At 45.7% G+C, this 26,938-nt stretch overlaps 1 protein-coding gene across 2 annotated transcripts in view; it reads right to left on the reverse strand.

Annotated features, from left to right (window-relative positions):
- The window catches only part of Got1 (Glutamate oxaloacetate transaminase 1), a 57,642-nt gene extending 44,981 nt beyond the window's left edge, over positions 1-12,661 (reverse strand). The window contains exons 1-3 of one of the 2 annotated variants that reach the window (XM_050193245.3): positions 12,446-12,661; positions 9,456-9,637; positions 7,896-8,004 (exon numbers count right to left, since the gene is read on the reverse strand). In XM_050193245.3, the coding sequence (XP_050049202.1) occupies positions 7,896-8,004; positions 9,456-9,637; positions 12,446-12,554 (400 nt within the window). In that variant the 5' untranslated portion in view covers positions 12,555-12,661. The remainder of the gene's footprint in view (positions 1-7,895; positions 8,005-9,455; positions 9,638-12,445) is intronic. The other variant, XM_050193246.3, reaches the window with a different exon arrangement.
- Between the last annotated feature and the right edge of the window lie 14,277 nt (positions 12,662-26,938).

Below are 26,938 nucleotides of genomic sequence, written 5' to 3' on the forward strand. Positions count from 1 at the left end.
GAGATTACGCAACCTCCAACACGATTCCATGCCGTCTCGGCACGCCCATTGTTTGACCACGCGGCAGATTACCTCTAAGGCAAGGTGCGCGGATGCGCACCTTTACAGCCATGCGCAGCCACGACCGAGACGCGCGCCAGAAGTCGCGACGCGCGCCGACTTAGCCCCCCCCCCCCATCTCCATCTCCTGCCCCTCACGCGCGCGTGATCGCGTTACGCGAGTTCGCTCCCCTCCCCGTTTCCTCTTGCTCGCGAGGGAAGTCGGCACTCGTGAAGCCACCAACTTTCTTGCCACACCCTCTCACACTTTCACTCGCGCCTAAAGCACAAATTCCGCTGTGCGCGATAGGAGCTTATCGCACATGGACTCTATTCGGAACATGATGCAGCTCCACTTCGGCGTTCGCTCTCTTCACGCCGCGCGCGATTTGAGAAGTGCGTTTGCAAGCAGCAGCTTGTAATTGACCATCTGCGCCCACGGAAGTTCCCACTTATTAGAGTTTTAGAATAGAGGCCCCAATAGTTTGGGGCCCCAAAGAGCCTTGCGGGTGTTAGCGTTGGGGCACGCAGGAGTGAAGAGCTTTAGAATAGGGCTTTGCGTTTGCAGATAGCACCTTGCCCTGACAGCGCCACTATCAAGAAAAGCTATTAGAAATAATTAAATAAATATACCATTTTATAAGAATAGTAATTTCGACTTTCGTGTTTTAGCATTTAACTACAATTTAGAGATTGTTCTATTAGCAGCAAACAATTAGTTGCGCTTAGTTTTGAGTACCCACTTTACATGCCTTCACCAGCCAAGCTATGCTGTGTTAGGACTACAAGCCACGAAATCTACAATCAAATTCGGAATCCGCGGCATCTAATGAATCAATCTCCATAACACACGCTAATTGAGAGCTTCTCCTAGCTTGCAAACTTCACGCGTTACCACGAATCGAGCCCAGTTTGGTGCTATGTTAGAGCCGTCGCTTCGATGGGTGCCGCCATGTTTGTTTACGCAAATCTCATGGGGCGGCATTTGGGGCTCCCACCAAATCAGTGAAACTGCGTGCCCCACGCAAAACCCAAATGCAGTTTGCGTCTCGCGCATGCACAGTAGCTTCGACGCTATTTCTTTGGGGCCCCAAACGTTTGGGGCCCCTATTCTAAAACTCTCTATTATCTCGGCATTCCTTTGCAGCGGAAGCGAAATTTCGTTATATTGAACTCGCCCACAAACACACATCGTTAAATTGAGGTTCTAAATACACATGGTGTTCTATGAACAAAAGGTTATAATAAGTTGAATACTTCGTTATATCGAGAATTTCGTTATACTGAAGTTTCTTACATCAAAGTTTAACTGTATAAGTCGCACCATTCTATAAGACGCACCGACGAAAAATTCTGAAAAAAAAATGCAACTTATACACCGGTAAATATGGTACTCATGGTCATGTGAACGTACAAAGCAAAAGAGCACATATGAGTACATAATCCGTTGCACGGTAACTTTGCTGTGTCTGCTGGCTCCCTTTGCTGCTGTCAACTTTTTAAGACCATGTGATGATGCATGTTTATGTGCATCATCACAGCATGAAGTCCATGCCATAAAGGTGACGAGATCCGCGTTAAAACCTAATATCAGTGGTTTGCCTTTTGAGCATTCCCTGTGGTGAAATGTATACACGCAGCTTCAGCAGTGGTCAAAACATACTAGGAGCTCGTTTATAGTCATACCTTTCAGTTGAGTGATTATGCTCAAACGAAAGTTCCTTTTTCTTCTTTTTTTCGGCACACAGCGCACATGGCACCAAGATACATGAGCTCACTAATCCTTGCATCTCATTCTCACCCGTTCAAGAATTACAGGTCCTAAAGTTCTATCGGTGCCTGATCACTATCTCTGGCCTTATTACACACAACACGCATCCAGCCTCGGAAGTGAGATTTATTGCTAACCACGTAGCACACCACCACACACACACATAATGTGGGCTGTTTCCCTACACAAAGATGAGCTGATATTGCCACTGTTTTTTCGCTGCACACTTTACCACAACAAATGTGGCACATTTCCATGGAAAAGCCGATATTCTTCATTGCATAATCAATCACAAACGACCAAGTGATCCATGTTCGCAAGTAAAAAAGGACAGCGTCGCCAGATTCTCATCACGCAGTTTACCACATGCCGATATTCTCTGGCACACAATATTGCTAATCTGGCTGGCAAGAGAATTGTTTGCGATTCATGTAAAAAAAAAGGAAGAAAAAGACGCATCCACATGGCGCCCACCTGCACTAAGCACTGCGCGACTGCACCATGCAGAAAGCTGGTGGCGGCTGTGTTTTGCCAACCAGGGTCACAGCATTTGTGCCGGTGACGTGACACTGTGACATCGCCAGCGCAGTGTGATGTACAACAGAGAGAGGCCTAATGTCTGCAAGCACGAGGATTTGCCAATATAGCACATGCAATGGAAGAATTTTAATGCCATTAACCCTTTCAGTGTTGGTTTTTTTTGGAGGTAATGCACCCCCAGCATTGGATTTTTTGTTGGATATTGTAAAGTGAACACAACAGTTTAATTTTGATTATTCAGAAGGAAAGAAATGACATGAATAATGACAAATGCTCTCTTGGTATGGTCCTCGCAGTCCTATCTGACAAAAAGAATAAAAAGCACTGCAGACTCAAAAACACCATCATTCTCAGGTCTTTTTCACCATGTCAGGCTCAGAATCCAACTTGGTAAAAGTTGCCTCTTTCTCGGAAAACAAGCTGTCTTCTGAGACGGAGTTTAGCTCGTATTTGGAGTCAGAAGAGCCACTGCTACAATTAACAGTTGAAGGTGCCATGTGAGCAGCCATCTCAAAAGCGATCACATGGCTATGCTCAAAGAAGGAGCACTTCCATTTACTTGAACTCGACCAGACAAAGCAAAGAAAGCAACAGACAAAACAGAAAGCAACAGATGAAAGATACGACAGAGGGCAAAGCAATCCTGGAGAAGGCACACCAGTGCTAGAAAGGAGGTGCACCATATGAAGTTAGCGGGAGACGAGATAAAAAGGAAAAAAAAAATTAACTTGATATAAACATACAACAGATGGCAGAAACACGCAAGAGTGGGGGCCTTCCGTGCCGGCACTAATATATGAATGGAGAATTGCCACCGTAGTGGTGCACAATGACCGGGAGCCACCCCTCCTAACTGCAGACTTCCCTTCACACAGCACTGCCACACTCGGGCAGGAATGCATTCCGCAGCTACTAAATAATACACACATTGAGAAAACCCAGACAGAGGAGAAAATATGCTTCTAGAAATATAAAACAGATGGTGGAACCACCTAGGAACTTGCCAACTTCTTGTTACTGGGCACATCCGAGTGGAGAATGTATGGGTACATCAGTGACATGGTGGGACAGAAATGCGGAAATGTACAGTACGTCAGCTACACTGAAAGGGTTAAGTGATTAATGCTGGTAGAACAAGGAATGTCACTGCAGCAAACGCTTTGACGAAGGGACTTGTCGAAGCATTGGCTTCAGTGACACTCCTTATTTTATCACTGTTAATCATTTCAAGCCTCCATCTTCCTGTGAACCTCTATCTTGTTCTGGATTTATGATATTAAGTATGTCTGTGAGGCACCACGGGAATGGCATTGAACTTTGAGGCATTAAGCATTTAATGTTTTTTTTTTGTACCCATATAGCACGAGTATAACATTAATGACCAGATTTCTCTGTAGAACATGGAACATTCTAACCTGGTGTGATCGCCGGCTAATGTCCCTAATTCTATGAAATGTAAAGTCAAGTCCATCTTCATTTATTATTATCCTAATCTGCTATTCGGCCCCTGCCTATCAAACCAGCTACCCCTTTCAAGTACCCAAAAAGCTGCCACTGCTGCCAATTTATTCGCATCCCTTTTGAAACAGACAGTGACAAATAGTCACCTAGCCTGCTTGATTTAATCAGGTATGCTATACATGCATTTCATGCTAGCATTTTTGTATACATCTACTTAAGCTTCTTTCTCTTGCTCAAAAATTCGCTATCTATACCTTGCACAGCTTCCTATGCCAGTAAAGGATCCGGTTGTATCAGTCTCTTCCCTGCTTTTTTTCCATGAATACTCTAAACGTCTCTTGCTCTCTTGCTTATCTTCACTGCTGACCGGTTGATGCTTCCCATCTAGGTACTTTAAATCCAAGCACTTCTGGAAGGTGCTATCTCACAACCTTGACTATTTGGTGCATGCACCTAGAATTATCCCATCTGCTAACAAAATCTTATTAACTTTTTAAGGCATCATTTATAAAGCGCCTCTCCCCATGTTAAACTAATTACACACTAGTTCCATATTTGTTCAAAACTTGAATATGCATTTGCCATCCGGAATGCTCAGAACGACAGAAAGCTGAGCTAGTTGGTAAGGATTCATGATGCAAAAAAAGAAGTGAGGCGTGCAGACAGGACACAAGAGTAGAGAAGTGGACAACACGAACGCCAACTATCAACTGAAGGGAGCACTGAGGCGAAAAAAGAAAGAAGACACAAAACTCATCTGCGCATGCTCAGCAATGGTAACACCACGTGTCAGTCGGGTACACGTGCCAGTCTACGTGAGAGATAACTGTTAAGGCACTTAATCTCTTCCTTATGTAAAGTAATCGAAGGCTGACTCACGCATGCACTTCCACCATTATAGATATGCCATGCCTCTACCATAAGATGCGTATCTTCATTCTTATGCCTGTACAATATCGCGCATTCATCTAACTCTGGCGTGCAGTTACAATCTCGGCAATGTAGCGAAAGATTAGAAGGCGATCCACCTGTTAACGACCTATTATGTTCCATTAGCCTCTGATTGATACATCGTCCCGTTTGCCCTACGTAGAACTGGCCACAGCTAAGGGGAATTTTATAAACCACACCCATACGACAGTCAGTAAAACTGTTGTTCTTATTGTGCTTCACTGGACAAATATCTGTTCGTTTTTTGCCTTTTACCCGCTCCTTTTTATTCTGTACGGCAGCGCATATCTTACCTAGCTTATTGGGAGCAGTGAAAGCAACATTAACATCATATCTACTTGCAACTTTAAGCCTGTGCGACACTGAATGAATATACGGAATAGCCACTACTCTTTTTTTGCTATTACTGCTTTCTGTAATCACATCCGTCCCTCTCGAAACAGACTTCTTTAGGCGCTCAGCCACAGTGGTCACCGCTACACTAGGATAACCTGCTTCTAATAGGCGCCGGACTTGCGCATTAAAATTGGCGCTCATTTTGTGCATGCATGTCGTGCCTTAAGTCTTCCCTCACCAGATCCTGCATGCACAAAATGAGCGCCAATTTTAATGCGCAGGTCCAGCGCCTATTAGAAGCAGGTTATCCTAGTGTAGCGGTGGCCACTGTGGCTGAGCGCCTAAAGAAGTCGGTTTCGAGAGGGACGGACGTGATTACAGAAAGCAGTAATAGCAAAAAAAGAGTAGTGGCTATTCCGTATATTCATTCAGTGTCGCACAGGCTTAAAAAAGTTGCAAGTAGATATGATGTTAATGTTGCTTTCACTGCTCCCAATAAGCTAGGTAAGAGATGTGCTGCCATACAGAATAAAAAAAAAGCGGCCGTGGCTTAGCTTGGTTAAGCCTGGTGATTGCGAAGCAATAGTAGCGCCCCTGGTGAGAGGAGCGGGAGTTAGGCCGCCGTTGGTGGCTACCGCCTCGCCTCGCGACGGCGTGAGATGGGGCCCCGTTTTTACACAGCTGGTGTGATGTCACACCGACCGTAGCGCCCCTGGTGAGAGGAGCGGGAGTTAGGCCGCCGTTGGTGGCTACCGCCTCGCCTCGCGACGGCGTGAGATGGGGCCCCGTTTTTACACACCTGGTGTGACGTCACGCTAAAGGTCAATGGTGCCTACCACCGCCTCGCCACGGAACGGGCTGAAGTGCGACCTAAAGTAGTATTGCTTCGCAATAAAAGGAGCGGGTAAAAGCCAAAAAATGCACAGATATTTGTCCAGTGAAGCACAATAAGAACAACAGTTTTACTGACTGTCGTATGGGTGTGGTTTATAAAATTCCCCTTAGCTGTGGCCAGTTCTACGTAGGGCAAACGGGACGGTGTATCAATCAGAGGCTAATGGAACATAATAGGTCGTTAACCGGTGGATCGCCTTCTAATCTTTCGCTACATTGCCGAGATTGTAACTGCACGCCAGAGTTAGATGAATGCGCGATATTGTACAGGCATAAGAATGAAGATACGCATCTTATGGTAGAGGCATGGCATATCTATAATGGTGGAAGTGCATGCGTGAGTCAGCCTTCGATTACTTTACATAAGGAAGAGATTAAGTGCCTTAACAGTTATCTCTCACGTAGACCGGCACGTGTACCCGACTGACACGTGGTGTTACCATTGCTGAGCATGCGCAGATGAGTTTTGTGTCTTCTTTCTTTTTTCGCCTCAGTGCTCCCTTCATTGATAGTCAGCGTTCGTGTTGTCCACTTCTCTACTCTTGTGTCCTGTCTGCACGCCTCACTTCTTTTCCGGAATGCTCACCAAGTTATAAACATTCCAGAATACCACATAAGTGTACCATCATTAAAGAGTCTCGCACAGTATTTCAGCGTTGCAAACAGAGAAGCGTGATGCGGTTGTCTGTTTTTAGGTGCTAAGTTTTAGATCTGAAGCTTAAGTTCTTTAAAACTCATACTTGCTGGGTGCATGAGCCACACGCCAGCAAGCCACTCCTTCCATTCGAGTTGGCTCATTCAAAACTCGCAAAAAGGCCTATAGCAACAACTTATTTCATGAATACCTTAAACAGATCATGTTTTCACTCGATGACACATAGCTTTAGCAAGCAGATACACCTTCTTCAAATCGCAGGGAACCCAAAGAGACTTCTAATATCCGTAGCGGAATTGGTTCTAAAAAAGTTAAAGAGGAAACCACAGGACAGCCAAGCAGTATTAGAATGCTACAGAAAAGAAAAAGTAACTTTGATGCTCTACATGCATCAGTTAGCACATAACTTGAAGAAGATAGGAAAATGCATCAACGTAAATGTCATATTTTTTGCTCCTAAAAATTTTTCTGCAATGTGTTTGAATGTAAACAAAATAGCTAAGAAGTCGCAAACTTGCTCCGTAGGGCATGAAAACCACTTTGTAAAAAAAACTGTATTGACGGTGCTGTCTATTCGGCTCTGCCGTCCTGTGGTAAGGAATATGTAGGACAGACGAGTAGATCCATAAATGAGGGATTAAAAGAGCATAACTACAACATAAACAAAATGATTAGCGGCCACCTAGGCATCCACTGCAGGGATTGTAGTTGCACTCCAACCTTCTCAGGAACAAACGTTATAACAAAAAACAAGAAAGAAGAACTAGAGAAATAATTAAAACCGTGAAAATAGCCCGCCTAAAAAAAATTGTGTTAGTATACCTTGTCCGACCCTTTCCCAAATAGAAGTAGATTTTTTCACTGATAATACAGCACGTGCTTGTGACGCAAGTCGATGATGTATGGTGACGAAAGATAGGGATAAGTGTATCATGTTATGTTGGTCTCATTTTCCTTCATATATTTTTGACTGTTAAGGTATATATATATATATGCCCACATGTCAAAAAATAAAGTCAGTTGTAAATCAGCGCCATGTTCGTCCTTTCTTCATATTGTGTTCCGTCAATTTAGGGCTGTCCACCTACTTTTGAACCATGAACCAACTAGCCCAAGCCACAACCCTAACAGTCTTTGTTAGGACCACTGAAACTTCTAATTCACTACCACAGGTGTGTGGACTACACATACTTCTCCCCCACCCCAGTCATGACTTGCCACTGTATGAGTAAAGAACAAAATACTCACGCCAGGTAGGGGTTGACATGTAGACTGTTGTAAATTTTGCGTGCTTACACAGCATATCTGCACCAACCCGCAATGAGCCAGTTCCACTGAGGCACTGGACGCCGACTGCCTAAAAATAATAAATGCACATACAGCAGAAAGTCTGAACACTGTTATCCACTTGACATTTCAGTTTGTTATAAGCAAAAATATATTGGATATCATGATTTAGTTCCTACCAGGCAACACTGAAATCCTGATCTTTGAAAAGCTACTTTCTAGGGAAATCAGATGTAAGATAAAGTAGGATAATCAAATTCCACTAAGCACTCAGTACCGGTCTGAGCTAGTCATCCCAACAGACAACAGAGTGGGCTCTGCAATTAAGCATGTCAAGCACCTGGTTTAGTGCGAACAGCTGACAGGACACGCTCTCTAAACATCAAAGGCAGCAGTTCCTGCAAATGTGCAAGTTGCAACCTCACTCAGTGTTACCTGCTATACAGTTATCGTGTCGTAATATCTCCAGCTCCAATTGCATTGCTTGTGTTCCTTTCCATTATGGCATATTATGTACATGCCACAACTATATATATATTTTTTATTTTTTTATTTATAACATACTGCGGACCAAATACGGTCCAAGCAGCAGAGCCAGAATACAAAAAGGACAAAAATATTCGACCTGAAACAAAAAAAAAACCACACGTATTGACAAAAGGACACTAAAAATGGAAAATGCATGATTATATAAAACTGAACGAAATTGTGTGCGCACAAGAAAAAGCCACAAAATAAGAGAAGCAACGCACAAGGATAACATAGCACATCACAGACAATTCATTCTGACAGTCCAAATCACTCATCAGGGGCAAGGAGGAGAGAATCATGTGGCAGTGCATTCCAATCTGTGATTGTATTGGGGAAAAATGAATTCTTATAAACATTCGTACGAGCAAAAATAGGTACTCTCTCTCTCTCTCTCTCTCTCTCTCTCTATATATATATATATATATATATATATATATATATAATTTTTTTTTTTCTCTGAACAATTGTTTCTCATTCTCTACACTCCACTGTAAACACAATGTATTCGTCAAACTCCACTTTTGACAGAGCCAAGCAAAAATACTTTTTTTTCCTTGTCATCAGAACACACATATAATTTCAGTGTTGCACCTAGTAAGTTTTAATATTAATTACAGTGATGTGACTTCTCAAACACTGTAGTATAGGTTCATGCACATGGTCAGACAGCTCCATTGCCTTAAAAAATTCAAGTTTTTCATGTTACACACTTCCAGGAAAGTACCACATTTACGTTAGAAAAAAGTTAGGTGTGCTGACACATACAGAAGAAGAGGGAAATGGATAACACAAATGGACAAACAACTGAAATACAACACTTACACAAATACAAATGCTATCAGATAGAAGTTTTGAGTTCAATCCTGATACAGATGTAACAAATTATAACCGATTTTCTTTTTTTTAGTTTTGTGAATATTGTTTAGGTGGGTAGCAATGCAACACTAAAAAAAAAAAAAGACATAACACAAGTGATTAAGTGGCAATTACTCGGCCGTCTTTGATGGCTTGATTTTCACTGCCCAGCAGCATGCTAACAGCTGCCTTGCTGAAGTCATCTAAGCCAAGCTGACCAAGGTACTCATGGTTAAGTGAAGAGTCCTCGGCCATTTCTTTTTCAACTTTACGTACTACTGGCAGAACCCATGGCTTGGCTTCCTCAGTCCTGTAAGCTTGAAGAAAAGTATAAAAAGGCACGATGTAATCAGACCGAACAGATAAATGTTCAAGCCTCATAATCATTCATAGACATATGCACCATTACACGAAGAGGTCTTCCACGCTCAGAAATGCTGAGACCATATTTGCAGCGGGCACCTGATGTTTAGTAATTTTATTGCAATTATTGCATTCACATGAGATTAAAACGTAATGCTATTTGTCAGTGCTTCTACAGCTTATCATGTGGAATGTACACTTCAGTAGCAAAGCTAAGAAGCATTTTTTATTTTAGTAAATGAGATACCACTAACTATGGTAAGTGTTGTCAAACAAACAAGCACAGTCTGGAATGGCACTTGATTCCATCATTGACTTTCTGCAGAGCACACAAAGAGGCCATCGACCTTTCCATCACTTGTGAAAACGCACGCTGTCTAGATTGTTGTGTGCGGGTGCGAGGTGAACATACTGCTACTCTTCCTAGTGCCTTTGAGCATGTGTTCGCATGCACTCACAAGAGTCCAAGATAGTATTATTGCGATGGTTGTCCAGGGACCTCTTGTTGAAAAGTTTGATAGACTCAAACAACAAAGGCTCAGTGAATGACAAAAAAAACACTCTGTTCCAATAAGAACAGAGCTTGGCCAACCTGGTGTAGTACTTAGCCACTATCTATCATGTGCAGCTCACAATGAACTTGAGCCGCCTCATCATACAGCTACAAGCATTTCACCAATGTTGCTGACAGACCTATCATACAGAATGCTAAAACCCGTGGATCTAATTCTAAACAAACTGCCATTAGAAACAGAATCTGACAACGTTCTATCCTATGTAGTAATGTAACTAGGTCGCTTGCGGGCATAAGCAGAACACAATCGATGCAGGTCAAAGGTAAACAAAGTGCTTAAGGAGAGGTCATTGTTATGCTGTGGAATTCATTAGCCTGTAATTATGATTATTTTACAGAAGAGCGTAGTTAGGTAAAAATGCTTCCACAGGGGTTATATAGTTAGTGTCTTGCACGCATTCTAACTAGGCATTTTTCTAGAGTGTGTTCTGTCCACAGGATAACCACGAAGACATTGCAACAAGCAGGAGAAAAAAAAAAGTTATAGAAATATGCCTACATATCTGTGGAACCACCAAATAAAATTGTTAATTTTCGCACACAAAGGCGAACTTCAAACAAAGGCGACGTTGCACCAGACACAGCCGAAAATGCAAAAACAAACCAAATGGTGTGAGTAACACCTTGGCTAAACTTGCACATTGGACTGCATTACAGCATAAGTGACACAAAATAAGGACAAAGTTGTGTGACTTGGTATGACTCCATTTATTGGCAAAGAAGTGCAAAAAGACAGTGTACACCTGAACATCTTTTAATTCATTCATGCACCTCCAATTACTTGTTAGTTCAAATTAACTCTTTACCTCTCTCACTTATGAACATGTATTGCAAGCTCTATTATAGCCACTTTTGCTAAGCAGAGCTAGCTAATTTATACATGCACAAGGTCATATCCCTAGGAGAGATAATTCGATGCTGAAAATATGTGCACCATTCAGTATTTCATCTTATGATTTAATGCAGCAGATAAGAGGTGACATGTCAAAACACGTCATTTATAATGAACATGATTCTGACATAACAGCACACTAAAAATAATTTAAAAGAAATAAAGTGGGAAACAAGAACGGCAAGCTTCTTGATGCATCTTTCAGGTTTATTTAAATTTAGACTGAATCACGAACATTGGACTGAATTACGAACGTAAGTGTAACACGGAAGAATGCAAACTTGTTGAACAATGAATGAATGAATTCTGGGGTTCTTACGTGACAAAACCACGATTTCGTTATGAGGCGCGCCGTAGTGGGATCCGAATTAATTTTGACCACCAGGGGATATTCAAGTTGCCTCCAATGCACGGGACACGGGCATTTTTGCATTTCGCCCTCATTGAAATGCGGCCGCCGCGGCCGGGATTTGATCCCGCGACCTCGTGCTAAGCAGCGCAACACCGTGGCGGGTGTTGAACAACAACAACAACAATATAATAATAATAATAATAATAATAATAATAATAATAATAATAATAATAATAATAATAATAGCTACTACTGAGCGAGTGGCGGTGTACTTCTGCATATAAAAATAAATAAATAAATAAATATTAAGGACAAACAAGCAAACGTCCGGTGCTCCTAGCTTAATACGACAACCCTACGGTACACACGTAGCACTTCGCTAAAAAATAATACCACCTCAAAGTTACCTCCACCAAACAACGCGCACGGTATACAAGGCACAACGCAACCAAGCGAAGTCAACGCACGACACAACTGCAAAACAAGTATTCATTATTGAATAGCCTCTCATCAACTCTATCTCTGTTCGTTGTTCCCAGCTGAAATCATACTCGATATCCTGTTAAGGGCGTAGTTGGAAACATTTGCGGAATTTACTGGCGTCCGCGAGGACGCACAAGAGCTATGTGCAGCGTGCGTCCTCGAGCCATATCATACTCCCAAATAATTATTAAAGCGAGGAAGAAGATTAAGAAATGCTCTTATGGCACTAACGCTAGCCACAGCAGTCGGACCAACAAACATTGCGTGCAGCCCAATGAGCCAATAAAATGTTTCATGCCATCGGTGGTAACATAATGGTAGTGATGTCATGCTCTACCAAATAACCAAATAATTTCTTAGACGAAATTTTCCAGATTAAATAGCTTTAACTTTCGGTGCAAACACGAAAACACGCATTGCCACAGGTTGCCGGGGAAAGGATATTATGCAGAGAAGCCTACCTCCCACACCAAGATCCACTTTTTGAGGAAATGCATCAGCCCGGTATGCTCGCATTAGAGCAAATATTTCGACGGGTGGAGCAGCTTCAACACACGAAAAGCGGGACATCGTACCGGTGCAAAAATGACAAGTTTCGACACGCAAGCAACGAAGCACTCAGCTGCAACTGCCTACTGCCTCAGGTAAGGGCACCTTGAAAGCGGAAAGCGGAACTTGGCGGAACCGAGGAGACATCATAGAGACGCTGGATGAATGCACAATGGACGCATGCCAGCACTGATACCGCATTGCTGAGCCGTGCTCCCCCAAGGGCTGCAGAAGATAGCGCCAACTTTTCCTTTTCACATCGAACCACTTCTCTAATGCGAAAGCATTATATATGCCCCATTACGCGAAAATGTGGTCTCCAGTCCACGCTGTGAAGGTGGTTGGACAGCGAAGCTGTAAACTATTTGTAGCACGAGTACCCATTGCGACATAGGTTGAAATTATTAACGCGGCAGCGCTCACGTGTATTTTACCTAATTATTAGCCTAAACGGCCTGCGACTTTGCTTGCGCCGCTACTTCGTGCACCTGCAAATAGTATACTACACTCTAAGAACAGTTTACACCCTTTGGCGTGCCCCTTCTGATAACGCGCGTGCCGTTCGTTACACTCTTAGAAAAATTTACACCCTTTGGGGCTTATCTTGTCCCACAACAATAATCGTCATCCATGTTGCCCGCGTTTCCTTTCTTTAACGCTGCGAGCCCGGCACTTTCCAGTCAGGAACGGCATGCGCGTTATCAGTGTGGCGCAGCATTCTCGACAGGAAAGTAGCGAGCGCCGAGTTTTCAGGAAAGGAAACGCAAGCCAGCCAGATGACGATTATCGTTGTGAGACAAATATACACCCCAAAGGGTGCAACCGTTTTAAGAGTGTACTGGAAAGTTCCGGGCTCGCAGCGATAAAGAAAGGAAACGCATCAAGGCAGATGGCGATTATCGTTGTGTGGCAGAAGGGGCACGCCAAATGGTGTAAACTGTTCTTAGACTGCACGTAGAGGGAAGCGAAATTCATCGCACCTCGTATGTACTACGCTGCTCTTCAAGAGCCCTCACTATACGTGGCCTTCCCATAACACATAGCTGTCACAACACAAATCACTTGCTAGGCGGGTTCTTCTTTTACGTACGAAAGTGTAGTTACGTCACTCCCTGCTTCGTATGCTACAGTCAAGCTGCCGTCGCCGCGGCGGCTTGCGCAACAGTAATCTTTACCGGGAAACGTGCGCGGGGAGCGCTACGTGCTTCGCATTGCATGTACACTCTTAAACAAATCTACACCCTTTGGTTCGTATCTTGCATAATCGTCGTCTGTCTTGCTTGCGTTTCCTTTCCTGAAAACGCTGCACTCGCTACTTTCCTGTCGAGAATGCTCTGTCATGCTGATAACGCGCATGTCATTCGTGACTTGGAAGTACCGGGCTCACAGCGTTAAAGAAAGGAAATGCGGACGAGACAGATGACGATTATTGTTGTGTGGCAAGATACAACCTAAAGGGTGTAATTTTGTTTAAGAGGCGCAGGAGTGCCTTCTCATCAATTATGTGGTTTGGATGCCTGCTTCGAGCTTTTCCCTTATTGAAACGTATGCTGTTAAGTGTGTTGTGATACCAGAGATTGTATGCAATGTTCGCTTCGCTTTGCTGAGTGCGTCTATACCTTATGCACGGAGGAAGGAAACTCAGGAGAGGCCCTGACGTCACTCTTCACTCTTTGTGAACACTCTTAGGCAAAGTTACACCCTTTGGCTTGCCCCTTCTGCCACACAACAATAATCGTCATCTGCCTTGATGCGTTTCCTTTCTTTAACGCTGCGAGCCCGGAACTTTCCAGTAACGAACGGCACGCGCGTTATCAGAAGGGGCACTCCAAAGGGTGTAAACTGTTCTATGCTGATAACGCGCGTGCCGTTCGTTACTGGAAAGTACCGGGCTCGCAGCGTTAAAGAAAGGAAACGCATCAAGGCAGATAACGATTATTGATGTGTGGCAGAAGGGGCAAGCCAAAGGGTGTAACTTTGCCTAAGAGTGTAGGCAAAGTTACACCCTTTGGCTTGCCCCTTCTGCCACACAATAATCGTTATATGCCTTGATGCGTTTCCTTTCTTTAACGCTGCGAGCCCGGAACTTTCCAGTAACGAACGGCACGCGCATTATCAGAAGGGGCAATCCAAAGGGTGTAAACTGTTCTATGCTGATAACGGGCGTGCCGTTCGTTACTGGAAAGTACCGGGCTCGCAGCGTTAAAGAAAGGAAACGCATCAAGGCAGATAACGATTATCGTTGTGTGGCAGAAGGGGCAAGCCAAAGGGTGTAACTTTGCCTAAGAGTGTAAAGTGAAGCCGAAAGTTGGCGTTGCTCCGCCTATCGGGCCAGCTCTCCTCTCTTGTTTACATTTCTCGCGAAACCACGCCGCGCCCACAGCCGCGCTGCACGCAACCGTGGTGCTCGAACGCGCGCGCTCCGCAGCAATACTGAACAATCGTTAGCACGTTAGCATGATTCCGCCAAAGAGTGCAATATTTTCCGCGGATATTACTTCATCCGTTGCCATTGTCGTGGTGCGGTACATTGCGTACAGCGTTGCATGCGCATTCATTTCACAAACTTTAGTTCCTCGTGTCCCACCTGGCCACAGCAAAATCCGGGAGAGCACGGTCCAGCTAAAAACCCTTCATAATTTGAAAGTAGCGACACTCTTTGAACTCTGCCACCGCCGCGCGACCTCCTCGCCTCCTACTCGCCCCTTGTGCGTTCCCCCGCGGCAACCAGTTTTGCCCCCGATTTTCTGCACGACGATTGGTCTCCCTGCCGTTGCCCTTGGAAACGCGCGGATCTTGAGTTTTGCTTGTGTTTTTCTTTTTCGTTCGCGCCATTTTCCTCCTGAGCATGGCTGGCTCGGCGCTTTAGCTCGCCGTAGCGAACGTTGTACGCTGTGTTTCCTTTTCTATGTGGTAGCGCTATGCCGGGCTGTTGCGCGTATAACTGCAGCAAGAAGCCTGAATATGGTTATGCCGTTTTTATGATACCACAAGGAAAGCGTCACGGGTTGCGCAGGAAGCAGTGGCTGCATGACATTGGCCGAAAGAACTTTGTTCCGACGAAGACCAGCGTTGTTAGCGAGCTGAGGCGTCTTTCTTATAGCTCGTAGCAAAGCATCCCGTAATGCTGCATTTTTTTTTTTCATTCTTCCGGCCTGCTCACCAGCGTTTTTGTGGCGGCCGTCCTCAGTATGCTTAATTTTCTGGGGCGGCTCCATCACCGCGCACGTCGCTAACAGTTGTTATTCAGACGGAAGTGCAGCATTATAGATTCTGCTTTGCGTCCTGAAAAAATTAGTGGCAAATATACACCTGGTATTGCAGGTGATGAGCGTTAGCTAGTCAACATTGAGTTTATTTTTTAAAGTTTTAAGGCGAAAGCCTTTATATTTCTGTTTCAAGGTCGCGTTGTAAACTGGAAGTATCACATCACCCGAGGAAGGCCAGAGGTGACCCAAAGCATGTCCACCCCTGTATAAGAGAATGATTACCCAAGTTAATTAATGAATCATTAGTGATTGACATATGGTGGATTAGGGAGGATTAAGGTTGATTAGAGTGTATTAAAGAATATTAATATGTATTAGAGTGCATTAAGAAGGATTAAGATGCATGAATGAAGATTAAGGTGGGTGGAGGAGGATTATGGTGGATTAAGGTGAAGGGTTGATGAAAAGGTATTAAGACCGATTAGGGTGGATTAGGGTAGATTAAGGCGGATTAGGGACCATGGAGCTGGATTAGGTTTGATAGAGGTAGATTAGGGTGTATTAAAGTAGATTCGTACTATTAACCAGGATTAAGTTAGGTTAAGGTGCATGAATAAGGAGTAAGGCGGATGAAGGACAATTAAGGCGGATATCGATGGATTAGGGTTGATAATGGAGGATTAAGACGGTATAGCGTAGGCTAAGGTGCATTAGGGGCGATGTAGGTTGATTAGGTTATATTAAGGTGGATTGGGAGTATTAAGCTGGATTAAGGTGGATGAAGGAGCATTAAGTTGGATTAAGGTGGACTAAGGTGAATTAGGGTTCATTGAGTATTAAGGCCGATTAGTCTACCATAATCCTCCTAATGCAAATTAATCCACAGAATCCACGAACGTCCTCCTTAATGCACCCTAATTCACCTTCATCGACCTTAATCTACTCTAACCCTCCTTAATGGACTTTAATCCTCCTTAATCAACCCTAATGCTGCCTCATTCACTTTAATCCACCCTAATTCACGATAATCGTCCTTAATCCACCCGGATCCACATTCATCTACCTTCTCCACCCTAATCCTACTTAATCCACCCTAATCTTCCTTCATTCACTTTAATTCACCCTAGCCCACCATAATCCTCCTTAATGCACTTTAATCCTTCTTAATCCACCCTTAGCCTTCTTCATGCGCTTTACTCCACCCTAACCCACTATAATCGTCCTTAATGCACCTCAACGCAGCTTCATCCATCCTAATCCACCTTCATCGACCTTAATCCAACCTAGTCTTCCTTTATGCACCTTAATCCACCTTGATTCACCCTAATGCACCTTCATCGACTTTAATCGATCCAAACTAGAATACGCATGCTCAGTGTGGGACCCACACCAATCTAACCTGGCAACAGCACTAGAATCCATACACAATCGTGCAGCAAGGTTCATTCATTCTGACTACTCTTACCACACTAGCGTTACTAAACTTAAATCATCTCTGAACCTTCCAACCCTCGAGCAGCGCCGCAAAACAGCAAGACTATGCCTCTTTTACAAATTTTATCACTCACTACTTCATCAGACCGACATCACGCCTGAGCATCGCACTTCATCCCGTCATAGCCATTCAAAGGCTGTTTATCCCCCTCCAGCTCGCACCTCCGCTCATCTTAACTCTTTCTACATTCAAACAGCGAAAGACTGGAATCATCTACCTGCTGAAGCGGTGCACCACTCCAGTCATTCATCGTTCAAGGCATTCATTGAAAATATTACCTAAATATGCCCACCCCTCATGTAAAACCCCAAATAGGGTATTTGAGGTACCAATAAATAAATAAATAAATAAATAAATAAATAAATAAATAAATAAATCCACCTTAATCCTCCTTAATACACCCGACTTCATCTTAATCCAATCACTAATCAATAATTACTTTGCTAATCATTAATCATCTCTTATACGTGGCTGCACATGCTTTGGTTCGCTTCCCGCCTTCCTTCGGTCACGTGATATTTTCTGTAGCTCACAACAGGACCTTCAAACAGAGGTCTAAGGCTTTCGCTTAATAAGCCACACACAAAGGGATGTGTCACAAGCAATACCAGATCAGACGCACGAAGTAAAGCATCTGATCATGTGGCAGAAAAATTGTCTGGAGTATAAAACTCGCCTCAAAGCTCCCTTTACATCGGTATACCCCGTTCATACGGCTTTAAGAAAAAACGAACCTCCTCATAAACGTTGCCTCCAGCATTATTGATGCTGTTATTAGCATTTATCAAAATTTTCAACCCCACTGGGGCGCGCAACTGGCCCAAAATAACACGCCTCCATAGAATCCTGCGGCCCGTCCGCGGAAGCCCAGGAGGAAAAGCGCGCCGTGCGCAGCCGGTGGGCGAGGAGAATCGAGGAGGAAAGCGCCGTGAGGAGGAGAGTGTCGCTACTTTCAAATTATCAAGGGATTTTAGATCCAGCTAACGCAGCGCAACAAAACACGGAGACCAACGCGAACCTGCCCGCACGGCGCCTTTGCCACGGTACTAAACCTACGGAGCAACACGTGTGAGCGCACCACGGAGGAAGGAAACTAAGGAGAGGCCCTACCCCCTCCGCGCGCTAGGAGAAAAGTGTGGCGGAAATGACGTAGTAGGTTCTCATTTTTTTGCTGCTTTTTTATTTTATTTTTGTTGTATGGCCACGCCTTTTGGGCCACAATGGCGGCGTTGTTATGGTTTTGAGCACTCACACGTGTTGCTCTGGTAGGTTTCGGGCCGTGGCAAAGGCGCTGAGTTGGCGGGTTTGCGTTAGTCACCGTGTCTTGTTGCGCTGTGTTGCCTGCACCGTGCTCTGCCAGATGTTGCGCGAGCGCGCGCGCTCCGCGCGCGACACCACGCGCAGCGCGGCGTGGTTTCGCGAAAGATGTAAACAAGAGAGGAGGGTGGCCCAAAAGGCGGAGCATCACCATGAGCAACGCCAAATTCCGGCTTCACCTTTGCTTCACAAAGAGTGACGTCAGGGCCTCTCCTTAGTTTCCTTCCTCCGTGGAGCGCACAGAACCGAAACAAAGCCGCCATTGTGGCCCAAAAGGCGTGGCCATGAAGGAAGGAAACTGAGGAGAGGCCCTACCCCGTCCGCGCGCTAGGAGAAAAGTGTGGAGGAAATGACGTAGTAGGTTCTCCTCTTTTATGCTGTTTTTCTTATTTCTTTGCTGTAGTGGCCACGCCTTTCGGGCCACAATGGCGGCTTTGTTATGGTTCTGTGCGCTCACACGTGTTGCTCCGTAGGTTTCGTACCGTGGCAAAGGCGTCGTGCGGGCAGGTTTGCATTGGTCTCCGTGTTTTGTTGCGCTGCGTTATCTGGACCGTGCTCTACGGGATGTTGCTGTGGCCAGGTGGGACAGGAGGAACTAAAGTTCGTGAAATGAACGCGCATGCAACACTGTACGCAATGTACCGCGTCACGGCAATGGCTACGGACGAAGGAATATCAGCGGGAAATGTTGCCCTCTTTCGCGGAATCATGCTAACGTGCTAACGATTGCTTAGTATTGCTGCGGAGTGCGCGGGTCCGAGCAGCATGGTTGCGCGCAGCGCGGCGTGGTTTCGCGAGAAATGTAAACAAGAGAGGAGAGCTGGCCCGATAGGCGGAGCAACGCCATGAGCAACGCCAACTTCCGGCTTCACTTTAGCTTCCCAAAGAGTGACGTCAGGGCCTCTCCTTAGTTTCCTTCCTCCGCGGGCGTGGCCGCCACGGCAAAGAAATAAAAAATCAGCAAAAAAGAGGAGAACCTACTACGTCAATTCCTCCACACTTTTCTCCTAGCGCGCGGAGGGGGTAGGGCCTCTCCTCAGTTTCCTTCCTTCATGACCTTACGGGTGTATGAGCCATTCACTGCCATTCATAGAGGAAGGAAGAAAAAACTGAGGGTCCCTGACGTCACTCTTAAGTGCAACCGGAATTTGGCGCTGCTCCGCCATCATGTCGGGCCAGTTCTCCTCTCTTGTTTACATTTTTCACGAAACCACACCGCGCAGCGCGCAAACGGGCGGCTCGGTCGCGCGCGCTCCGCAGCAATCCTAAACCAAAGGATGTAATCGCAATTTCTCATCGCATTACCGTTGCCGAAGGAATGTTGAAAGAAGTTCATAATCAACTTCGCAGACTGGGCCGTGAGGTCGAATCTGCTGCTTTTACTGGCTTTTACTAAAATAAACTTGCTTTCTCAGCCCAGCCAACCGAACTGTCTCATCAACTGCAGCCGGCCGCTGCCCAGTTCTCACGTGTTTTTTTTTCTTTTGTTAAAGGCCATCTTTATCTCTTTATCGCTTCCTTATACTTGCTTTTCTCTGCTTAGACTTCCTGGGACTCTCAGACGGACTTGCGAGCTAGACGTCTGGCGATATGGAAAAAAAAATGTACGCATTCTCACTGTATTGCAAGAATGCACTGGAGGCACGTACGACACACCGACCAATTTGCGATCCATCTGGCGTTTATAAGCACAAACACGTATTCTCGCTGTGGCTTGAGGAATCGTCATGCTTTATTGAACAAATTTCGGGTGGCCGCGCATCACCACAGCACGCCGGCGAGGATGTAGAACATTTCTGACTCCGCGTTTAGATAAATTGACTGCGGCCTGAGGTGCCTTCTTCCCACAGTAAGTGAAGCCGACGCACGGTGCAGAGCAGCACGCGCGTAGACCCGGCCTACGTGTGACCATGGAACAGTCGTTTGATGTGTTCACAGGCGTATGTTCTGTGGAGCCTTGCTCACTCTTGCAGCACGCGTCCGCTAACCTTCACTTCCCTGCGCTTCTCGCGCACACATATAAGATACGCCTGCGGTATAAAGGATTCGTTCCTTAATAAGTCAAAGAAGCAGCTTCTTTCCCATATTCCCGGATGAAGCGTCGACTGGCCGGCGCAAGTGCAGCAATATATGCACATATTCTGCGTAAAGCTCTATCAGCACGTGTGTGTATGACCCTCGAACGCGCTCTGCTTGAAAGAGTTCGTGCGCTGTAGCGAGTACTGCGAAAAACAAGCAACAGTTGACCAACATGTGTTTTAATATGCACAAAAGCAAGTTGTATACTGAACACGAATGTTCTAAAACCAGGACTATGCAGCCTTGCATAGCGTACGTTCTACGTGCCGCAAATGCACCATGCGCTGTGAAAAGCAGGAATCACTGACCTGCAAGGCGTTCATGTACAGATTCTGAAAGGCATCGGTTTCGGCCTGCGATGGCACGTTAGCATGGCTCTGCCGCAGAGCCAAGAGGGCAAAATTTTCCACGGATACTCCTTCGTCCGTTGTCATTACCGTACATTAAGTACAGCGTTGTATGCGCGTCCATTTCACGAGTTTTAGTTCCTCCTGTCCCATCTGGCCACAGCAACATATCCGGGAGAGCACGATCCAGATAACACAGCGCAACAAGACACGGAGACTAACGCAAACCTGTCCACACGACGTCGCCTTTGCCACGGTACGAAACATACGGAGCAACACGTGTGAGCGCGCACAACCATAACAAAGCCGCAATTGTGGCCCGAGAACATGGCCGATACAGCAAAGGAGAAAATTAAGAAGCATAAAAAGCAGAAACTAGCACGCCACTTCCTCCTGTAAGGTTTTAGACGTTGTTGAAGGGATCGAGGAACTTGCCCTCATCGAGAACTAGGAGTACGGGATTTATTTACAATACTTACATTACGACAAGAGATACATTTCAACAATCTAACATGACTCCCAAATGGAGCACGAAAGACGAAGCACAGCACAAAGCACACCGAGCGGGGAGAGTCCTCGTAGACATGGGTTGTCACGCTTGACCCCAGCCAGCGCGTCTTGATTGCAAAGCGGACTCCTCAGGTAGCCGCCGCGACTGTCAGCAGACTGTGACGAATTCTAGGGCCCGCGAAAACGCACCGCAAAACACCCTTTTCCAGGATCATTTTACTCCAAGTAGACCGTGAAGGCGATAGCGAATCAAGTAACAATTTACTGGGTCCGCCGAACGTGGCTAGACTTGCTGGCGCCGTTGGCTGTCCGAAGGAGGCGCATGGTTGATTAACTTTGCTGTGATCGCCCGAAGGAGGCGTATTGTTGGCTCTCCAAAGCGACTTGTCGCAGCGGGCCAGGAAGGGTTCGAAGATCACTACCCCCGCAGGACGATCGAAACAGCTGCGGCGGGCTGGGAAAGGTTCGCAGGTCAGTACCTCTGCAGGCCGATCGTAACAGCTCCTCCATGGCCCGGAATATGTCGACTGGCCAGCGCTGATAACCGCTGGGCAGGAAGAGAATGGCTGGCGAGCAAGAATATGGCTTTGCTCTCTGCATTTGCCACTGCGCACTTGAAATGCCTTAAACCATCTCACAACAACCGGCACCTGCAGAAGAGTCGGTCCCGGCAACACAATACCACTCAGCGTGCAAATGCCCAGAATCAGCTGTTAACCCACCAGGCTTCCTATCAAAATTTCAATGTAAGCCGCTCAACTGGGAACCCCAAAATTTTCTGCCGTCAAAGCGAGCGTTCACGTTCCCCCTGAGTTTAACCAGACCCGACCGTTGCGCTGCAAGAGCAAAGGTTTCGCACAACTAAACCGAAGGCTATCAACCACCAATACCCGAACATAACTTAAGCAGTCTAACTTCACAAACAGCCTGTTCTTACCCTGTCGCAGTGGCGTACTTATCGCACGTACTGATGCCACTGAACAGTCTGGTCAACTCCACAAGTACGTAATCACAATCGCGCTAACTTTGTGGTCCCTATTCAGAACGCGTACTTACGTCGTACGCGAACGTTTCATGGCGCTTACTCACGTTTTTTCCTCTAGTCCATACAGGACACGTACCTTAAACGAGAAACTAAACTTGCGTAACTTACGGACTCCGCAGCTGAAGTGTCTGTCGAATTCAATAAGACGCTTATATACGGATGCGGGAACCTTACAAACCATGCAGGTAAAATTTGGGGGGGTGGGGATTTTTCACTTAGGAGCGACATAATCGTCGGTTAAAATTGCGCTGTAGCTCCGCCCCCCGTCGAGCACCGCGCGCTGCTGCTGCTGCTGACGCTGACGATGCGAGCGGAGACCGGAAACCGCGGCGTAGTGACGTCAGCACTGGTGTTCCGTTCCTTCGCAGTCTCCGCGACCGTGCCCGACGGTGCTTATTTCTGAGTGCGTGCCATCGGCTTCGCTTGACCCTGCATTCCTTTATTTGTGTGCATGTAGAGTGATAGTTCACGTACGCAGCATCAATTGAACTGGAAGGCCGATCATGCCGGCGTTCTGTGCAGCCTACGGTTGCACGAACACCAGCGGCCGCGACGATGTTCCAATGTTCCAGGCACGTACCCAGGATTTTTTTTCGGGGGGAGGGCACCACCTCCATCATCATCATCATCATCATCATCATCATCATCAGCCTGTTTTATGTCCACTGCAGGACGAAGGCCTCTCCCTGCGATCTCCAATTACCCCTGTCCTGCACCAACCGATTCCAACTAGCGCCCGCGAATTTCCTAATTTCATCGTTCCACCTAGTGTTTTGTCGTCCTCGACTGCGTTTCCCTTCTCTTGGTACCCATTCTGTAACCCTAATGGTCCAACGGTTATCTAACCGGCGCATTACATGACCTGCCCAGCTACATTTTTTCCTCTTGATGTCAATTAGAATATCGTCTATACCCGTTCGCTCTCTGATCCAAACCGCTCTCTTTCTCTCTCTTAACGTTATGCCTAGCAATCTTCGTTCGATCGCTCTTTGCGCGGTCCTTAATTTGCTCTCAAGTCTCTGCCCCATATGTCAGCACTGGCAAAATGCACTCATTGCACACCTTACTTTTCAATAATAATGGTAAGCTTCCAGTCAGGAGCTGGCAATGTCTGCCGTATGCGATCCAACCTATTTTTATTCTTCTGTGAATTTCCTTCTCATGATCGGGGTTCCCTGTGATTAATTGACCTAGGTAAACGCACTCCTTCACAGTCTCTAGTGGCCAACTGGCGATCCTGATCTCTTGTTCCTTTGTCCGGCTATTTATCATTATCTTCATCTTCTGCATATTAATATTCAACCCCACTCTTACACTCTCTCTGTTAAGGTCTCCAATCATTTGTTTTAACTCGTCTGCATTGTTGTTGAATAGAACGGTGTCATCGGCAAACCGAAGGTTGCTGAGATATTTGCCTTCGATTTTTACTCCTAAGCCTTCCCAGTTTAATAGCTTGAATTCTTCTAAGCACGCAGTGAATAGCTTAGAGAAATTGTCTCCCTGTTTGACCCCTTTCTCTATAGGTATCTCCCTGCTTTTCTTGTGTAGAATTAAGGTAGCTGTAGAACCTCTGTAGATATTCTTACGCGAAGGACGAGTCAGTAAGACGAGAAACTATTTACAGATTATATTTACAACAAGGGTTGCAGCGCTGACCGGTTAGATTCACAGCGCGAGCCCAGTTCGTTCTTCCTCCTCTTTTCTGGAGTGATGGCGCCCACGCGCCTCGTTCAAACAAACAAATACCACAAGCATGTAGCCATATTTTCCAAGCTTTTTACGTAAGCGTTCTGTACTCCTTGATTACGTAGTGCCTCTATGACTGCTGGTATCTCTACTGAATCAAATGCATTTTCGTAATCTATATAAGCCACGTGGAGAGGCTTATTGTACTCTGCAGATTTCGCGATAACCTGATTGATGACATGGATGTGATCCATTGTAAAGTATCTCTTCCTGAAGCCAGCCTGTTCCCTTGGTTGACAAAATCCAGTGTTGCCCTTATTCTATTGGAGATTATTTTGGTAAATATGTTATATAATACTGGGAGCAAGCTAATGGTTCTATAATTTTTCAATTCTTTAACGTCTCCTTTTTTGTGGATTAGTATAATGTCTGCATTCTTCCAGTTTTCTGGGACCCTTGCAGTCGATAGACACTTCGTATAAAGAGCCGCCAGTTTTCCAAGCATTATGTCTCCTCCATCTTTGATTAAATCGACTGTTATTCCACCTTCTCCTCCCGCTCTTCATCGTTTCATGTCTTGCAGGGCCCTTCTGACCTCATCGCTAGTTATAGGAGAGTTTCTGTATCCTGTTCATTACTGTTTCTAAGTGAGGTATCGTGACTCCTCTGGGTACTGTATACAGGTCAGCTTAGAATTTTTCCGCTGCTTTTACTATATCTTCGAGATTGCTGATGATATTATCCTTCTTATCTTTTAGTGCATACATCACGGTTTGTCCTATGCCAGGTTTCTTTTTTACTGATTTCAGGCTGGGTTCATTTTTTACGGCTTCTTCAGTCTTTCTCATGTTATAGTTTCGAATATCATTTATTTTCGCCTTGTTGATCAGTTTTGACAGTTCCGCGAATTGCGTAACGCGGTGCGGCCGCCAGTGCCATACAACCGCGTAGAGCGCAGGACTCTGCGATTCTAGACGTACTGCGCTCACCGCGATAGGTTAGAAAAACACCCACATAAGCAGAGCAGAGAAGTGGCTACGTGAGGCGGTTCGACCGATAACTGTAGAAGCGTCATTCAAAACAAGTAAGTGTTCTCCACTTCCGGCGGCGTTTTCTCTACTTCCTCTTTAAATAAAAAGATGTTGATCCATAAATATTCTCATAAACAACGGTTAACTTTTTATTATTCGCTTTTGCTTGCAGTTTAGTTGTTGCCTTGGCTCTCTCCCTTAGTAGATCGCTTAATTTCTCAACTCCTTGCGATTTTTGTTTCCAGTTGCCAATTTTGCACGAAAAGTGCTATACAATTAGAGAAAAACAGACGAGGTAACGGGCGACAGTCATCTTGCTTATGGGTTTAAGGGTCATTGCAGGGTTTCATGATGAACGCTCTTTCACATTATTTTATTTCCCACCTTATCTAACCCATATCACGCGTATATGGTTCCGGGCATCTGCCAGCGTCGCGGCGAGCCGTAACTCAAGGAAATAATGAAGCAAAGGGAAAAGTTAAACGCAATTGGCGTTTTCTCCGGCAGCAACTCGTTCCATGAGAGTACAGACCAGCTGAGTAACAGCCGCATCCCTCTCCTGGTCCTAGGATCAGCCTAAACAAAGAAGGTTGAACTAACAAAAGCAACAGCTATGCGCGTGACGGTTGAATAGATGGTGACAACTGAACGCATCTCGAGTTAATCGCGCGGGTGCGGAATCTATGAGAAAACTGTCCTTCACATTACAAGAGATGCCGATAACTACCGCCATCTAAAAGGAGTGAAAAAGGCAGCATAATGCTGACCGATGAACAGCTGCCAAGTCTCAACATTGATCTGGCGGCGCTTTAGGAATGTGTGAGGAGTGGTGGCGTGGGTGGGGAGGGGGGGTATGCCACTTGATTACGGGGGGGGGGGGGGGCGGGCCCCCCCCGGGGCCCCCCCTGGGTACGTGCCTGCAATGTTCCATTATTTCCCGGAAGACAAGAAGCTTTCAGCTAAGTGGGAGGCTGCTGTGAATCGAAAGAACTTCAAGCGCTCAAGAACAATAGCGCTGTGTTCTAACCACTTCCGTGACGACGATTACTACCACAGTTTATCAATAATGCGTTAATGAGTGAGAGCACGACTAGCTGCTAGCAGGCTTTCTAGACGCAGCGCGAAAAGGTCGGGGCAACGAATACACAAAGACGGGACGGGTGCGGGCGGACGGATGGTAACTGGTCTTGGAAGACCTTATGAATACATGAACTCATCCAAACCTGGATTTTGATTTACTGCTAGCTCCTTCGTGTCAGCACGCTGAACGGAAGGTGCATGCTTATCTCCCACCCTTGACGCAGGTTTCGTCGCAAACCGCCGTTAATTTTCTATTCGCACGTGTGTTGTGAAACAGCCTACATGCAGCTGCCATAATGTAGTGCAATGTAAAGCTTGCATGTGATTGAATGCCGGCGCACGCCAGGACGCTGCGCCCCCCCTTCTCTCGCGCACAGAGAAACCAGCCGTCTCACGTAGCCGACGGAATTTGCCGCTGTTGTGTATAGGGAGCGCTGTCAATTATATCAGTTGTATATAAGCGATTGCCATCAGAATAAAGTTCAGTTCCGTGGTTCCCCGTCAATGCATAGTCTTGTCTTATCATTCGGCGCTTCGCATCACTACAGCCGTCTTTACGGCTCCGGTTACGAGTAGCGTGCGGATGGCGCGCTGATCAAGGTCACT

Source organism: Dermacentor andersoni, chromosome 1, assembly GCF_023375885.2.
Source record: "Dermacentor andersoni chromosome 1, qqDerAnde1_hic_scaffold, whole genome shotgun sequence".
In the NCBI taxonomy this organism is placed as follows: Eukaryota; Metazoa; Arthropoda; class Arachnida; order Ixodida; family Ixodidae; genus Dermacentor; species Dermacentor andersoni.